Consider the following 18936-nt stretch of genomic DNA (forward strand, 5'->3'; position numbering starts at 1 on the left):
TGAGGATTAAACACAGTAACATGCTTGTAAAACTGGTTCATGACCATAAGAAACTAGTGGTGGTGTTTCCATAATCATTTTCTTGGGAGAAGCGCAACTACGTGGGCTCAGGTGACTGCCCTGCTGCTTATTCCCTGTGTAACTTTGAGAAGTTACTTTCTTGCCCCTTGACATTTCATTTGTAGAATAGGGATAATAAAAATACCTACCTCAGGCCGGCCGCGGTGGCTCATGCCTGTAATCCCAGCACTTTGGGAGGCGGAGGCGGGTGGATCACTTGAGGTCAGGAGTTCGAGACCAGCTTGGCCAACATAGTAAAACCCCATCTCTACTAAAAATACAAAAATTAGCCAGGTGTGGTGGTGCACACCTGAATTCCAACTACTTGGGAGGCCGAGGCATGAGAAGCACTTGATTGAACCTGGGAGGTGGAGGTTTCAGTGAGCCAAGATTGTGCTACTCTACTTCAGCCTGAGTGACTCTGTCTCAAAAAAACAAACAAACAAACAAACAAACCTCAAAGGGCAGTTGTGTAACGTGCTTAGTACATAGTGAATACTCAGTACATGTTCACTATGGGACCCCACACACACACACACACACATTCTCACTGCAGTGGCCATGGGATCAACCAACTTAGGAGATTGTCACTATGTGGTTCTCAAGAGGAGAAAGATATTAAGTAGGCAAAGTTTTCATTGTCATCATTAATAATATTTACTGGACACCAAAAAGAAACAAGGTCTTGGCCCAGGTGTCTTCCACTACTGGATTCCACAACACTCTTCACAAGTAATATAAATGAAACAGAACAGTGTGTCAGGTAAACATAAGGCAGTTGAGAAACAACTACTTTTTTTGGTTTTAATCTTCAAAACTTTTCTCTCAATTTTTCAAATCTGGCTTTAAGCAGATCAATAAAATAAGCACAGTTACAATTATGCCAGAGATGGAAACAAGGCTGAGCTGCAGGGGAGGAAACAGGTAGGACCTGGAGAGGCATTTTATAACCATCTGCCCCGCTGAGTCCACGCTGCCCGCTCTTGCCTGGACAAATGGCAACAGCCTCCATACTGGCCTTCTTGCTTCTCTTTGTGCCCCTCCATTCTAGACACAGCACCAACACTGATTTTAAGAATGTACATCACCTTTCTTCCCTGCATTTCACACTAGGATTCTGCTCCAAATACCCTCCCTGGACCCATATCATCCATGTGCTCTCCCGATGCTCCTGCCACGCGTGCCTTGGAGTGGACAGCCTCACTCTGATCTTCACAGGGGCCCCGGACCTCCTTCCTGTCATTCAGATCTCAGCTTACCACCCCCTCAGAGGCCTTTCCTGACCACCCTGTCATGCCTGCCCAGTTCTCTGCACAGCACTGACCTGATCCTGCACATGGATCGTCTCCCAGCAGAGAATGCAGTCTCACAAGGGCAGCATCCTTGTCTGTCCCATCCCCGTTATCCCCAACCCTTGCAACAGTATCGGGCACAAAACAGGTGGTTGACAGTGGTTCAGTGATCATCAAGATTATCCCACCATATTTTCCTGTTTCCTGTGAAACACACAGCAATTCTCCACCTGGTTTTGTGACACTTTGTGGTGACTTTAAGCTTCTAAGTGGAAAAAAGAGCCAGATGTGGATTCTTGTATTTGTTAGATCTTGGGCAGGAGCTTCAGTCTAAACCTCAGGTCTATTAATATAAAGTAGAACTGATACCTCAGAGACCGAGATTAGGTAATGTGACAGTTCATGAGCTGTCCCCTCATTCTGATGATAAAAGGAAGCCCAGGCTAACTGTTAGCAAGTGAATACAGACCGGCCTACTACCCCAAGTTGTAAAGCACCCATATTAAACAACATATAAATGCTCTGGTGCTAAGCAGATAAAATACCATCACAATACTTTTAGGAGGAGAAATCGGTGTTGAACAATGTTGGTTAATTTTTTTAAACTGATTTTTTCCTTTTTTAGATTGTTCTCTTTATTCTCATACTTTGGCCTTAAGGATTCTAAATGCTCAGAGCAACCTTGTCTTTCAGCTTTCTAGTCTGTGTTACATGAACTGCTTTCAAACACACAACCTGGGATAGAATTTTCTGAAATTCTGTTCCAATAATCAATTACCCCAAGATTATTTTAAATTTCAATAGTGACTACCGAACTGTATCATAATAGAACAGAAATGTCCTGACTCTTTTAGGCATTTGGGGCTTTTCATAGACAGTACCGTGCTTCCAGCACTGTGAGCTCTGAAGTTAGGTGCCCTAGGTTGGAATTCCAACTCTCATGTCCTAATAGTTACCCCGATCAACTACTCAACTATGCCAAGTCCTCCCACTTGAAATACAAGGCTAATAAAAATCCCACAAGGTGCTGGGAAGATTCAATAAAAACTGTGTAGGCACAATGCTCCACATACAGTAAATGTACAACAACTAATCTTCAGAATTTTGCCTCTTCTCAGAATCTTAGATGAATGCAATGTTTAATGTTTTCCCAGATATATTTATATTTATCATTTACTGACTAGAAGCATGAAAGAAACAATGGCATAACTAGTTTGCACTGCATAATAATGTTAAAGGGTACTTAAAAGTTCTGAAGAACACTGTCCCATACATATGAAAAATCAATTTTACCATAAAACCTGAGTCATATGAAGTTGAAAACCTGAAAAAAGGACTACCCGCACCTATCACTCATTTGTTTAACTTGCCATTACACTGCATTTGAGTCAGCATAATCTTTATTTCAAAATAACATTTTTATTATATAAAAATGTAAAAATCCAGCAAAACCAGAAATACGAATATATTTTTCTGGGCTTTCACATTTCTTGATTTTTATTCGCGATCTCTTTTTCAATACAATTTACACCCTCATCCCCATTTCCAGTCTGATTATACAAGTGCTAAGTGGCAGAAAGGTCTGGAATAAATACATCAAAAAGAGGCAAAGCTGTGAAACTAAGTTGCATGCAACAGGTTCTATGAGGGTGGGGGAAGTGTCTGAGAAATAAAACAGAGTAAGACAATGTAATTGGAAGGTTTTAGCTAAAGTTCTTTCAGTCATCTTTGTCTTTTGCTCCGTGTTTCAGGATGCGCGTGAACTCGATGTAATTGAAATTCCCCTTTTTGTCAATAGGTGCTTCTCTGTACAGCTCATCCACTTCCTCATCTGTAAACCGATCCCCCATGGTTGTCAGCAGCTCTCTCAGGTAATCTTCCTGAATGGTGCCTGGAAGGCAACAGAAAGAAGAAAGCAGTCATTACTACTTCCTGGCACTTTAACGGTTCATTTCTAAAGCTAGTCAATCTTATAAAATATTTCAGAATATCCATATCTAGAAACAAAGTAAGTTAGTGAACTAAGGCTATATGAACTATACCATTATGTTTTCCAATTATTCTTAGAGTTCTGTTAATATTAGATCAAATCATTTAAAAGCTCAGAAACAGATCATATACTTACAAAATTATTCTTAAGCAAATATTTTTCCAAAGGTAAAAAAAGAAAACCCTTTCTATTTCAAGAGAAGTACTTCATATAGTCTGGAATGAGGCTGGGCATAAACAAATAGTACTCACCTGTTGCTTCTTCATCAAAGCAAGCAAAAGCATTTCTGATGACATCTTCAGGATCTGTGCCATTTAACTTCTCACCAAACATGGTGAGGAACATGGTGAAATTGATGGGGCCTGGTGCCTCATTCATCATGGCATCAAGGTATGCATCAGTGGGATTCTTCCCTGTTAAAAATGCACATTTTAACATTTAAAGACAAAAAAATCTAACTTCAATAGTTATTTCACTATTATGCTCCCCAACATATTTTAAAAATTTACATCATTTGACACCAATTTTTCAATTAACTTTAAGAACATTTTTAAAAGATTATTTTTGACAACTTAAAAAATATTTGATACATCATTATAAAAATGTATTCCAGGTTTACACTGAAGGCTATTTATTCGTTTATGTGAACTTTCTCTTCATTATTTTTCATTAAAAACAAAACAAAAACCTGAAGCCAGGCAGTGCCACATTATTACAACTTTTTTTTTGGGGGGACTACAGACATGTGCCACCACGCCCAGCTAATTTTTTATTTTTTGTAAAGACTGGGTTTCACTATGCTGCCCAGGCTGGCCTTGAACTCCTGAGCTCAAGTGATCCATCTGCCTTGGCCTCCCAACGTGACAGGATTGCAGGTGTGCATCACCACGCCCAGCCTATATCCTGAATGCTGATAACATCAACGGTTCATCAGGGGAGTCGGTTCAATAGAGTCACTCAAAACAATCTAAATATTCACATTTCCAGTTGTGGTACGGATGCCCATGAGTTGGTATGCTTCAAAGTTGTATTTATAAGTTGGCCATTTAAGTTTAAACTATTAGCATGGTTTTGAATTGGGAGCTTATTTTGAACAATGTTAGATATCTTCAAACACTGTGTACACACGTCATTGAACTGTGGTCTTATTTGGTATTGTTTGTAATGGGAAATCTTAATCTCCATCCCAAGTGTGAACAGTTCTTTTAGTGCAGCGGTGAACTCCCCTGACCTCTCCCTAGGAGCTGGAAGGAATCTCCCTGGAATGGCCAGACATGGTGGGAGTGTTTCTGAGGCCCCACGGTGTGGGGGAAGCAGCACTGAACCAACGGTCTGGAATACTGGGTTTGAATCCCAGTTCTCACCACTGGTTGTGGGACATAGGAGGAAGTGGCAGAACTGGCATTCAAACCCAGTATTCCAGATCCTTCATTCAGTGCTGCCCTATGCAGAATTTACTTCTTTTTTAAAAAAATCTAACACTGACTGGTTAAAGTTTGTATCTCAAAGGTATCTTCCAACATTAAGTTTATATGATTTTACATGAAAAGAATATCTATTAGTCAGATATTCGTATCTAAGGAAGCATCTCAAAATTACACCCAACTAAGCCAAAGCTAGAATGACAATCAAAGCTACAATTATAGTTCATATGTAAGTTTTAACTCTGGGAATTTGGGTGAAATTTAAACATCATGTTGGCATCTATTTCACTGCATTCCAATCCTACCTGATTACACTTACTCAATGCTCCAATATCAAAATTAGCCCAAAATTAAACTCAAGATTCACTGAATAAGTTAAAGTAGCTAAAAAAGATCTACTTTCGGCTGGGCGCGGTGGCTCACACCTGTAATTCCAGCTCTTTGGGAGGCCAAGGCGGGTGGATCACAAGGCCAGGGGATCAAGACCATCCTGGCTAACACGGTGAAACCCTGTCTGTACTAAAAATACAAAAAAGTAGCCAGGCATGGTGGCAGGTGCCTGTAGTCCCAGCTACTTGGGAGGCTGAGGCAGGAGAATGACATGAACACGGGAGGCAGAGCTTGCAGTGAGCTGACATCACGCCACTGCACTCCAGCCTGGGTGACACAGCGAGACTCCATCTCAAAAAAAAAAAAAAAAAAAAAGAAGAAGAAGAAGAAAAAAGATCTACTTTCCTACCTCCAGATTTAACCCAATCACTTGCAGCACTTTTTGGGGGGAAGAAAAACTGTAACCAAAAGGTGTGAAGAGGACTCTAGGGTACAAAAAGCTACAGGGAGTTAAAATGAACTGGTTTAGGCTAAGCACTTACGGACCCGCTCAAAACACGCAATGTAATCTGTTGATTTGAAAGGTAAATACGTATCTTTTGAAAATTCATATTTATTTCAATTGTTATGGGTACACAGGAGGTATATGTATTTATGGGGTACATGAGATACTTTGATACAGGCATATAGTGCATAATAATCACATCAAGGTAAATGGCATAGCCATCCCTTCAAGCACTTATCATTTCTTTGTGTTACCAACATTCCAACTATACTGAGTTATTTTAAAATGTACAATAAATTACTGCTGACTGCAGTCACCTTGTTGTTCTATCAAATACTAGATCTTATTCATTCTATCTATACTTTTGTATCTATTAACCATTCCCATTCTTCTCCCCACCATTCCCAGTCTCTGATAACCATCCTTCTACTTTCCATCTCCATGAGTTCAATTATTTTAACTTTTAGCTCCCATAAATGTGTAAGAACATGTGAAGTTTATCTTTCTGTGCCTGGCTTATTTCACTTAATATAATGTCTTCCATTCCATCATGCTGCAATGACAGGATCTCATTTTTTATGGCCGAATAGTATTCCATTGTACATAAGTACCACATTTTTAAAATCTGTTCCTGGTGATGGATACTTATGGTGTTTTCAAATCATGACTGCTGTGAATAGTGCTGGAATAAACACGGGAGTGCAGATACCTCTTCAATTATACTACTCATTTCCTTTTTTGGGGGTATGTACCTAGCAGTGGGATTGCTGGATCACGTGGGAGAGCTCCTATTTGTAGTTCTCTGAGGAACCGCCATACTGTCCTCCACAGTGGTTGTACTTATTTACATTCCTACCAATAATGTATGAAGGCTCCCCTAAAAAGTAAATATATATGCTAAAGCAAACTAAATACGGCCGGAGAAAGACTCCGTACTTCTCATCTGAGTCCTTGTGGATGAACTATAACCTAGCTTAATAGTCCGACAAGATTGAAAACCTAACTTAGGAGTAAGAGCCTGTAACAATTGCTAAGTCTTGGCCAATCCCAGCAGCCATACTTCAACCATTCATACACTGCTGAGTGTTCAAACCATGTTCAAATAAGGCATATGCCGAGCTGTAATCAATCCAGCCATTCCATACCTCACTTCCAACTTCTGTACGTCATTTCCCTTTTTTTGCCTATAAATCTTCTACCACGTGGCTGTACTGGAGTCTCTGTAAATCTGCTGTGATTCTAGGGGATACCTGATTCGCAAATTGTTCATTGCTCAGTTAAACTCCCTTAAATTTAATTAGGTTGAAATTGTTCATTTAACACATATCTTTAAAAGGATGGGTTTCTGCAAAACAGAAGGCCTCAAAGACAACCTCTGACTCTACCACAACTTGTTCATTCAACAAATATCTATTGAGCATCTATTATAAGCAGAGTATAGACTTGAGAGTTCAATCTTTGGAAGACGGCTAAGTTCCTCAATTTTCCTCAGAGGTCTTCTTCAGTACTGACTTGCCCAAGAATATACTCAGACATTCTGAATGTGAGAAACACTAGGTTATAATCTCACTGCAAGTCAACAAATCAGATAAAAATCTTTGATTCTACTCTCACCTTGGATAAACAAAAGCTACAAAATGTTAACAATCAGTGAATACAGCTAAAGATGTACAGGTGTTCACTATAACGTTCTTTCCACTTTTTGTAGGCTTAAAATTTTTCAAAATCATATGTTGGATAGGAATAAGTACACACCTAAACTTTACTTTCAATGTGTTAGGAGAAATAATCAAAATCAAAAGTTAGAAGAATAAAAGCTAGCTAATCATTTTGTAGGCATTAAAAGAAAAAAAAAAACCCACCTTTCTTTGCCTTTTTGGCCAGTCAGCCAAGCAGTAGGACAGAGTGCAAAGTCTCACTGTAGGCCATCCCTGACCCGCTCCCAGCCTGCCTCAACCCCTCCGCTTTGGCCTATCAAGGTCTCCTTTGCCTGCAGTTCCTTGACTCCCAACTGTAAAATAACTGCTGACTCTGGGCAGAACATGTAGGATGCTGCCTCCTGTCCTTTTTAAGATCAAAAGAAACAATAACAAAATCATAAAAGGATATTAACACCCATATACCAACATACAAATGGCTGTTTATGTGTGCTTTAAATCCTGTATCTTTACATTTTCTTTAGTTATTAAAAAAAGTCATACAAAATATTGTGAAAGTCTTCTTCCCTGTTCCCTTTTCCAGTCGCACTGCCCCTCCTACACAGAGATAACCATCATCACTTACTGTCACTCCTTGTTTATAACCTGTACTCAACCTTTATTAAGTATATTATTTAGCTATACTTATTTGAAACTCTGGTATTTTGCTGCCTAGCCATGCCCTGGCTTTCCATCTAGAGACCTAAAAAATTTAGCTAACAGGAACGTTAGTCTACCTGGGCACAGCATCTGCCAGGTCCCCAACCTTATAGGCTTATCCCCATATGACTGGCCAAGCCCCAAAATGGCACCTCCCACACCTGGAAATCTCTCTAGAAGCCTTCTGAGACAAGGAGAGAAATATTTGTACATCACACACAAAAATGATTCATGAAGAGACAAATTATTATTTTTGGGAAAATACAAATAAAGAATATAAAGTCTACCTAGAGAAGCAAGCATATCATGCAAATCTTCCTTGTCGATGAAGCCATCTCTGTTCTGATCAATCATGTTGAAGGCCTCTTTGAACTCCTGAATCTGTGACTGGTCAAACATGGCAAACACATTGGATGTTGCGCGCTGAGGGCGCTTCTTGGTGGTCTTGGTCTTTGCCTTTTTGCTCGACATGGTGGTTGTTTAATTCTGGAGTTTAAAAAGACACAAAAACATAAAACAAAAAAAAACCCCCAAAATTATAAAACAAAGCAAAAACAGAATACATAATACCTAAAGTTAGTATGTAAAGATATCAATATGGAATTATTACTTCAATTGGATAGGAATAAGTATGCAACTAAACTTTATTTCCAATGGGACAATTAAATGACTGAGTGGAAAAAAAGCAGTTTTGAAACATTAAGGAACAGAATTTGCCAGGCACCAGTGGCTCATGCCTATAATCCCAAGACTTTGGGAGGCCAAGGTGGGAGGATCACTTGAGACTAGGAGTTCGAGACTTGCCTGGGCAACATAGTGAGACTCCCATCTCTAAAAAACAAAGAAACACAATAGAAATTATTGATGTACCTTCTCCTAAATTTCAGGAGACCGATTTTTATGAAGTGAGACTTTAAAATATCTAACGATAGCTAGCGTCTATGGAGTACTTACTCTGGCCAAGCACTGTTATGAAGGCCCAGGGCTTCCTCAAAGAGAAAGTCTCCAAAGTTGATCTCTTACTCTGACAAAGACTGTCCCCATTTAATCCTCACAACAGTGGCCTATGGTAGGTACTCTTTTTCCCATTTTACTACCAGTATAATATATACTCTCTGAGCCTCAATTTTTCATCAGTAAAACATGATATCTACTTCAATGCAAAGAACTAAATGAGATAACATATGTAAAAAGACTAGTCATGTTCAAAAAAGGTCTCATCTTTATAAATATCAAACCTACCCTTTCATCTTTCTAGCTATCCCTGCATTTCCCTTTTCCCTTGACAAGACTTTCAGAATACCAGTCTGATGCTGAACTGTCATTTTTCCTTCTGTTTTTTATTTTAGAGATGGGTGGTTCTCACTATATTGCCCAGTCTGGTCTTGAACTCCGAGGCTTGAGAGATCCTCCCAAACTGCTGGGATTACAGACAGGAGCCACCGTGCCCAGCCCCATTTCTCTTCTTCCCAATCATTTCTCGATTCTCTGTAAAATGGCTTTGGTAGTAGCCTCCAACACTCTACTGAAAGCCACCAATAATTTAAATATCAAGCAGAAAAGACAGTTGTCATTTCATTTCTTATGTGCAGTTTTATATAATAAATAACACACAAAAATACCATCAGCTCTGGAGTTAGGAAGTCGTAAGTTCAAATCTCAGCTCCACCATTACTAGCTACATATAACCTCTGAAAACCTACATATCTGAGCCTAACAGCTTTCAGTGAGTTCTGTGAGTCTTAGCAAATAATCAAACTCAAGGGTGGTCTTAGGACAGCCAAACTTGAAACTGCTGTCAGCAATGATGGTCTCGCAGACTGTTTCTGTAACTTCCCACAATGTGAAAACAAATGACTAGACAGGTCAATGATCGAGCAGGGGGATTTTTGGACCTGAGTCTCCAGGACTTCCAGTATTGGGATTTTTTATATAAATTTATTGTCTACTTCTATTTCTTCAAGCTAAAGAACACGCACAGGGTGTTTTGAAGCTTGACTTAGTGGTGTAGTTTTGAAGTACACCAGCCTTACAGTCCTTACTCTAACATTCCAACTCCTCACCCTCCCCATGTACAAGTCCTAAATAAATGTTAATTTTCTTCTCTTCCCTGTAACTTAAGTGTTATTTGACCTTAGTTATATCGAAGGTTAAACAGAGACAGAATGTAGTCTACTAACAAGGCATTTGATTATGTTTTCATTCCTGTTCACATACCAAAACTTATAAGGTTCATTTTAATGCTAAAAATTTTGACTCAATTTCTTCGATAGTCAAGTACGTCTGAAGGCAAAAATGTTAGTTCTTTCTCTCTCAGTATCAGCAAGTCGTTTTTGTAATCAAGTTATTTAGAAAAAGTTCCCAATGAGTTAAATATTTATTTTTAAAAACTAATCAAGCCAGGCGCGGTGGCTCACACCTGTAATCTCAACACTTTGGGAGGCTGAGGCCGGAAGACTGCTTGAGCCCAGGAGTTTGAGACAGGCCTGGGCAACAAAGTGAGACCCTGTCCCTACAAAAAAATAAAAAAATGAGCCAGGTGTGGTGGCGCATGCCTGTGGTCCCAGCTACTACTTGGGAGGCTGGGGTGGAAGGATCATTTAAGCCTGGGAGGTCGAGTCTAGTGAACCGTAGTGGTGCCCCTAACCTCAGCCTGTGTGACAAGACACTGTCTCAAAAAACCAAATCAAATCAAATCAAAATCAGTCAACTGTATCATGCTACTTCTACAGTTAACCCAAAAATATACTATATTTAAACATTTTTGAAGTTTAGTCCGAGTTCTCTAAGAAGCTGATACCAAGATAGAATTAAACACCCAAGGATTTTTATTAGGGGAAATGCCTGTGAGAAAGAATATGTAGGTAGTTAGCCTGATAAGGCTAGAAAAGCCATCACCATCTGATGGTGATGCCCAAGAAAAGGAAACAGAGAAGGCAAGTTGATGGAAGAGAACAAAAAACAATTCACTAACTGGTCCTAATCAAAATACGTTAGAGCAGATAAAGGCTCAATGTGGTAATACCATATTTTAAATTTGTTTCATACTTCATTTAAAAACAGTGGTACATTTGTATATGTATATGGTACCTATAAAAACACACACAATATCAGCTGAAAAGTGAGGCAAAATTGCATCAAAATAATCAATCTGAAGGTAACTCTGGCCCCCAAAGAAATTACCACCCTCTCTCCTTCCCTTCTGAAATAAGTATCTTGGCTTCCTCCACCTTCTCACTTCCCACTCACTTTTCAACCCACCACAATCTGGCTTTCTGTTTTCTACAGCAACTGCTTTAATTGCCAAATCTGGTCTACATCTTCTTGGATCAGTCTACTGCATCACACTATTTTATCCCTCTTTTCTTTGGAGATTCAGCCACTGTTAGCCTGGTGCTCCGTAACAGTAGAAATGAACTTTCCCAGGTGGAAAGGGTCCCAACCTTGAAGAACTTATGCTCTAATGAGGAAGACTGATTATGTACAATGGTGTATTTGACTTAACTCTAGCTCAGTTCTCCTATTTCTAAGACTTCCTCCTCCATTTCCCTCTTAGATGTTTATCTCCACTTAAATATTCATGTTTCCCAGTATTCTAGCAGCACATGGTTTAAAGTTCTTTTCAGTCTTCATTCCTTGGATGATCTCATCAACTTTCACTGTTCTGACAACACCTACACCTCCCAAATCTGAACCTCCAGGCCTGACCTTTCCTTGGAGCCTCGGACTCACACATCCAAATGCCTGTGAAAGGCACCCATCTGGATGCCCCATAGACACTCATAATCAACATGCTGAAAACTCAATTATCTCCCCGCTCCTGAACTTTACCATCTTTGTTTCCAATCATCTACCCAGTAGCCAGAAACCTAGGAGTCACCCTCCCCAATCCCTCTCCCTGATGAACCAAGCCCTGCCTCTAAGAAATATTTCTCAGAGATGCTCTTCTTCCTCATTCGTCTGTCACCACCCTAAACTGGATCCTCATTATCTCTTGTGTAAAATATTTCTATGGCCTCTTCACTATCCCCTTGCCTCTCGGCTCTCTCAAAACTACCCTTTAGTTTTCTAGCCAGGGTTGTCTAAAATATGAATATGACCTCATCATTCCACTTTTTAAAATCTTCTTTGGCTCTCCACTTCCTAAAAGTACCAAGTTCCTAAACATGGCGCATGAGTCTTCCTTTCCCTACTCTAGAATGACGTTTCCAGTCTCCTCTCTAGTCATTCCCTGCTTTGTACTTTTCCTTTAGCAACACCAAACTGCAAATGTCCCCAAGGTACCATGCCATTTCTTATCTTGTATATCTTTGTTCTTGCTATTTTTCCAACCCCAATTGCCCTGATCTACTTCTCTGCCTTAGGAACACAGAGAGAATTAAAGGTCTACTCAACTTACAGCTACTACCATTTATTAAGTGACTCACATGCTGGAAACATTATGTACGTTAACTGAAACATGCCCCCCTGCCAAGTGAAGAAACTGAAGGTCAAAGATATTAAATAATCTTGCCCAAGGTCACCTCGCGGCAGAGCTAGGATTCAAATCCCATTTGTTACAGGTTGTTTCTCCCTGTATATTTTCTACTTCCTACAAAATACTCTTCTAATTATTTTGAGTTTAGCATAAAATTTTTAGAACTTGCCATGCCACCAATATAATTCAACACTGATTTCTGAGCACCTACATTCCTCTAAATGCAAATCCTAGACAAACTGAGTTTTCAAACCAAGTCAAACTATACCAGAGACACCAATGTACAGAATAGAGTTGCAGTCAGTAAATGAAATGTGAATGGCACTGCCTGGAATTGTGCAGTGTAGTAGTCCTGGTTGGGTTTAGTCAGGTGGCAACTATCAGTCATGGCTTTCCTTTGAAACTCTGATCTAGGACTGTCCAATTTATTCATGTTTAACCAAGAGGCTTTCAAAAACAACAAACAAAAACACAAAAAACCCAACCCAACCCTTAAAGACAGAAAATAGCCATACAGAACATAGCACAAAATGAATGTAATAACCCTCAACAGCAGTAAAAACACTTCTTCCTCCCTCTGCAACACTGTTACTGATATTGCTATAAATTTCTAATATAAAGTGAACTAAAGGATATAAGTAGTACTCAGAGGTTACATCAAAGGCAGGCATGTAGGAATTGATACAGCAGTCCCTTCTTATGTGAGGGGGATACATTCCAAGACTCCAGTGGATGTCTGAAACCAGGGATAGTACCCAACCCAAACAGTTAGCCCTCCATATCCACAGGTTCCACACTCAGATTCAACCGAGAATCCATTGTTCGTTTATTTGGAAAAATACAAACAAAAAATACAACAATAAAAATACAAATAGAAAATACAGTATAACAACTATTTATATAGTATTTGCATTATATTAGGTATTATAAGCAATCTAGAAATGATTTAAAGTATTCAGGAGGATATGTGTAGCTTATATGCAAATACTATGCCATTTAATATGGGGCACTTGAGCATCTGCAGATTCTGGTGTCTGCAGGAGGGTCCTGGAACCAACCCTCTGCAGATCCTGATGAATGACTACATACACTGTTTTCTTACACATACATACCTATGATAAAGTTTAATTTATACATTAAGCACAGTAACAGATTAACAATAATCAAACAGAACAATTATAATATACTGTAATAAAAATTATGTGGATGAGATCTCTGAAAATATCTCACTGTACTGTACTCACTTATTTTCAGACCTCAGTTGACTACAGGTAACTGAAACGGAGGAAGCAAAACCATGGACAGTGGAAAGCAGCATCATATAAGACTACTGTATTATGTATTATAGCTGGCTGTGGTATCAACATACATAGTTGATAATAAAAACGTTTGTAAAGTCACTTGCAGTACTGACATGCAAACAGAAACATGGACACCATCATCATTAATAAGTAGAAACTGTCTATGTACTTCAGCATATACGGCTCTATCGAAGCCTGGGGAAGATGCTCACAGAGCACATTCTGTTAGCTACCTATGATTTCCTCACCATTGCTTTGAGGCTTCTTCCTTCAAGTATCTGAAGTCAGCTAGAGCAAGTAAATACGGCTCCTAAAGCAGTTAAATCCTCTGGTTTCAATCTTGGCTGCGCATCAGAATCACCTCAGAAGTTTCAAACAAGTGATGCCTGTAGCTACAAGGTAATGGAAGGTCTGGGGGTGGAGCCCAGGCATCTGTATTTTAAAAAATGCACCAGGTGATTTCAATGCACATTGAAGGTTGAGAACCAGTTAACTTAAGTTAACCACTTAGACCACATTGGCTGTTCATGCATCTAGCTGCCCTTAGTTTTTCAATGTTGTCATTATAGTTTAATGGAGATGTTGGAGACATGGATTCTAATTCCAGTTCTATCATTCACAAGTTGTATGATTGCTGGTCATTTCGGCTTTCCCAGGCCTCTTTTTCCTCATCCATAAAGTAAGTGTTAAGTAGATCAGAAGTCATAACCTGGCAGCTACCAGACTACATGCAGTCTGCACAGAGGTTCATTTAGTAATCCGCAGGGATGACCTTTAAAATGCCTCTTTTAAAAATGGAATTAGTTTGCCAACATTTAAAAAAGCTGAACATTTTACATAACCTAAATTTCAGATATTTTAAACAACTGTACAATAAGGAATCACTTGACCAGCATCCCGGAAATCCCTGTAGGTGGTAAGTGTTCAACAAGCAATCCCCTCTACTCCCTCCATCTCCTCATCCCAGCTGGTATTAGTTTGTTATCTGTCTGGCCCTCAGAACACTTCACCTTGCCCCTCTGGTCATGGTGGCAGCCAGCTTCCCAGAAAGCCCTCAACAATTCTCATGCCCTTGTGCAGTCCCCTCCAACAATGAAAAGTGTTGACCTGTGTAACCAATAAGATACTGTGACAATAAGATATTGTGGGCCGGGCGTGGTGGCTCACGAGGTCAGGAGATCGAGACCATCCTGGTTAACACGGTGAAACCCCATTTCTACTAAAAATACAAAAAACTAGCCGGGTGCGGTGGCGGGCGCCTGTAGTCCCAGCTACTCGGGAGGCTGAGGCAGGAGAATGGCGTGAACCCAGGAGGCAGAGCTTGCAGTGAGCCGAGATTGTGCCACTGCACTCCAGCCTGGGCGACAGGGCAAGACTCCGTCTCAAAAAAAAAAAAAAAAAGATATTGTGAAATGAGGGTGTTTGGCTTTGTCATAATACACCTTGTAGCTTTTTCCCTGCTCTGTCTTGGATCACTCAATCTGCGGGAGCCAGGTCATAAAGACACTCACACGGCCCTGTGGAGAGATCCATGTGGCAGGGAATTGAGGGTTCTTGCCAACAGCCAGCACCAACTTGTCAGCTATGTGTCAGCCATCTTGGAGGCTGATCTTCCTTCAGACGACTGCAGCCCCCGCATGCCACCTCATGAGAGACCCTGTGTCAGAACCACCCACCTAAGCTGCTCTGGCTCTGACCCTCAAAAATTGTTCACTGTTTCTGAGGTGCTAGGTTTTGGAGTCATTTGTTATACACCAACAGAAAAGCTACAAAGCCACTGTCTCCTTGGCCTCTTTAATGTTAAAATAGGGCTATGCCTTTATTTCAGAATTATAGTCACAGTCCAAGTTCCAAGGGACCACAGTCAAGTTTGCATAGCACAGGGAATTTTCTATTTCTGAAGAGAAAAGTTTAACTCCTTCTACTCAGTTTTCATTCAAGTTCTGTAGGTTCTTTTTACTGCACGAGTCACCCTTCCTCAACATTCCTATCACCCCCATCCTATTCTTTTGGCTGAATTCCTCTGGCTCTGACCAGCAAATCACTTCCTGATTTGCTAGTTATTCCTGCTTTCTAATTAGAGCCTCAAAGCTCTGTCCTTTTTCCTAAGTACTAACTGAAAACCTGGTAATATAAAGGCACCACTCAAAAACGAGATAATTGAGGAGAGGAGGGAGGAGCTGGTTTTGTGAGCAAAGGATGATAAACAACTCAAATTTTAGCTGGGCCACAGTAGAACGCTAGTAGAGGACAGGACTCTGAGGGGGTCTTGTTAGCAGTGCTGATGTGTGTGAGTAAAGCCCCCAGAGTAGATGAACTCACACAGAAAAGCAGAGAGTAGTTCTTGGGCTAAAACCTAAGGTCATTTTTACTCCACCTCATCTTCCTCAAGGTCTATCAGAATCTTTAGAAATTTATCATGGATTCTTATGGTTATTACTGTAGTCAAGATGAATGTTCTAATTGGAAGACTCAAATGACTGGACACATAAGCAACAGTCTGAAAACAGCAGTCATAAACAGAATTTAGTTTATATCAAGTTAAAATACTTCCGAAATTAACCTCATATACCTAATGACATATAATTGTTTTTATGCTGCATATTTAGGCAAAAAAGATAGCTCCATAAATTATTAGAAGTATTTTTTTTCAAGGAGTCAAACTCAATTTTTTCAACTTTTTTTTTTAACACCATGAAGCATTTCCCCTAGTACTCTATATGTATTTTAACACTTACCACATACATGTAACACTGACATTTCTTTCTCTATTATAGGTTTTATGATCATTCCAGTTGGCTGCAAACTTTCTATTCTGAGCCTCCCATATCATTTTGTTTTACTGCAGTGAAATTTATATAGTCGAATGTACAAACCTTAATCAGTTTTTATAATGTGTATACCCATGTAACTATCACTCCCATTAAGTTACAAATGTTAACATTGTTCCAGAAAATTCTCTCCAAGTTAATCACCATCTCCCATAGGCAACCACTGTTCAGATTTCTATCACCATAGATTAGTTTTGTTTTTGAACTTCTTATAAACGGAATTGTACAGTATATAGTCATATATATGCCTGTCTTCTTTCACTCAATACAATGTTTTTGAAATTCACCTCTCTTACTGGGTTTATGGCACAAAGTTCACTGCAGCCTTGAACTCTTGGACTCAAGTGATCCTCCTAACTCAGCCTCTTGAGTAGCTAGGACTACAGGCATGAGCCACCATACAGAGCTACTTTGCAAGGAGGGGGTGCGGGGGTAGAGACAGCGTCTCGCTATGTTGCCCAGGTTGGTCTTGAACCCCTGGCTTCAAATGACCCTCCTACCTTGGCCTCCCAAAGCACTGGGATTACAGGTGTGAGCCACCATGCCTGGCCATATTCATTCCTTTTACTGCCTTCTGCCTTTCCACTTTGGACTGTGGAACTTAGTAGTGTGCCTTGCACACGGCAGGTGCTCAAATAATCCTAGTTAAGCAACTACATATATATATGTATAGTATATATAGTTGTATATAGTGTGTATATATAGTTCCTTCCTGTAACAAACAGAATTACACATATATGTTCATTACAAGGTAGGTCCCGGATCTGAATTCCAACATGAGGCTTTTCTCTATGGTCTACCTATGGTTCCAGTCTCTTCCCCAAGAGATCCCTAAGGAAACTTAGCAACTACCCACTGCTCCATACCTGGAAGAAGCAGTACTAACCAGGGACAATAACTGAGTGCTAAAGATGTGCCAGGCACTGATTTAAGGATTTCGTATGTATTAACACATTTAATCCTCACGACAACTCATCATATAGGTACTGTTATCATTCTCTTCTCTCAGATACGAAAATCAGGGTAAAGAGAATAAACAACTTGCCACACCGCTAGAAAATGGCAGAACTTAGAGTCAGGATCTGTACTCAGGAAATCAAGCTCCAGAGCTTGAACCACTAGCCAGTAACATCCTGCATACAGGCAGCTGAAATTCTCTGCCATGAAAATGTGGATAGCTGGGAGTAACAAGCAGTGATACCCCAAAGTTAAATGTGTGGAGTGAGGAAGGAAGATCCCAAAGATGCTGGCAAAAAGGGTACGATAAACTTATCCCCAAATATACCTGGAGTCTTTGAATCTTGGGAGAAAAGGAAAACTAGCTCCATGTTGGGGCTCTACATCCTGTTACCTTTCCTAACCTTAGCAACTCTCGTCTGGGGATCTGTCCTTTAGAAGTTGCAGTTCATCTTGTCCAAGCTTAGTCTCATGAAAGCATAAATGAACATCGAGTCAGCCATCATAAAAGTTGTTTCACTCAACAGAGCCTAAACAAGGCAAAAGCTGTGCTCTTAGTTATGAAGTCCAGGAGGGTCCACCACCTTGGGCAAATTACCTCACCTCTCTGGGTTTCGTTTTTCTCAGTTATAAAACGCAAAGGCTTCACAAGGTAATCTATTAGGTCCTACTGAATTCTAAATGCTTTGATTCTTCTCTTACCAAAAGACCATGCCAAATCTACCTTCAACTAAGCGGCCAAATGAATCCTCTAAACATCCCTTTCTTATTACTCCCTTAGTGAAGACTCCAAAATTACTCTCTATGGCTTCTTACATAATCTTTTCTTTCTCCTAAGTTTTCAAGACATCCATAAGAAGGTCCCACTTACCTATCTACCCTTATTTGCTACTATAAGTCGTTATAGTTCTGTTCCATACCCGCCGGTATGGGTTCCACACCCTACGGTCTGCTTTTCACAGGAGACAATTCCCAGCTTTTGAGTTTTGCTCGTTACCACCTCCCACACATCTAGCCGGAAACGCTAAGTTCTCCCTCCTAGGGCTGAATCCAAGGCCTTCAGTGAGGTCACGATTCTTTTCCAAGTAACCTTTCCCTATTTCTGTTAATTGTCCTTTCTTCAGACAACACGAATAAACTAAACCTTTACAAGATGCAAGACACACTAAGCGAATTACAACTCTATGTAAATCATTACATTTGAGCCTGTATCAACCACACACTCGGCTACCGGCATGCTAATAGCTTCCTTGGAGGCTTCACCTTAGGCAAGACCGTGCACTAGGAGGCTCCTGCACCCTCCAAAGCATCTAGGACAGTGTTGGGCACAGGGCAGGTACTCCACACGAACACGCCCGGGTCCGCCCTAATCCACCGCCAGGGCCCGCCGCTGGGCCGGGAGGGCAGGCGTC

General features: G+C 40.3%; 1 protein-coding gene across 3 annotated transcripts; it reads right to left on the reverse strand.

Annotated features, from left to right (window-relative positions):
• Window positions 1-2734: 2734 nt before the first annotated feature.
• MYL12B (myosin, light chain 12B, regulatory) lies at window positions 2735-18935 on the reverse strand. Of its 3 annotated transcripts, none has more exons than XM_011996328.1 (4): window positions 18760-18935; window positions 8246-8444; window positions 3594-3755; window positions 2735-3243 (listed from the first exon to the last, which is right to left on the reverse strand). In XM_011996328.1, the coding sequence occupies exons 2-4, from the start codon at window positions 8427-8429 to the stop codon at window positions 3071-3073; spliced, it is 519 nt and encodes a 172-aa protein (XP_011851718.1). In that variant the 5' UTR covers window positions 8430-8444; window positions 18760-18935; the 3' UTR covers window positions 2735-3070. The 3 variants fall into 3 exon arrangements, with proteins under 3 accessions (XP_011851718.1, XP_011851720.1, XP_011851719.1); XM_011996330.1 differs by having other exon boundaries at window positions 18788-18931; XM_011996329.1 differs by lacking the exon at window positions 18760-18935 and adding an exon at window positions 18396-18588.
• Between the last annotated feature and the right edge of the window lies 1 nt (window position 18936).

Source organism: Mandrillus leucophaeus, unplaced genomic scaffold (genome assembly GCF_000951045.1).
Source record: "Mandrillus leucophaeus isolate KB7577 unplaced genomic scaffold, Mleu.le_1.0 Scaffold51, whole genome shotgun sequence".
Classification (NCBI taxonomy): domain Eukaryota; kingdom Metazoa; phylum Chordata; class Mammalia; order Primates; family Cercopithecidae; genus Mandrillus; species Mandrillus leucophaeus.

What these genes read in the sequence shown, in the direction of transcription:
- MYL12B (XM_011996328.1), bottom strand. Translation starts at nt 8,429, where the DNA reads ATGTCGAGCAAAAAGGCAAAGACCAAGACCACCAAGAAGCGCCCTCAG. An exon ending in TGATATGCTTGCTTCTCTAG is followed by an intron (nt 3,756 to 8,245) that starts GTAGACTTTATA and finishes CATTTTTAACAG; the next exon opens with GGAAGAATCCCACTGATGCA. An exon ending in CTTTGATGAAGAAGCAACAG is followed by an intron (nt 3,244 to 3,593) that starts GTGAGTACTATT and finishes GTTGCCTTCCAG; the next exon opens with GCACCATTCAGGAAGATTAC.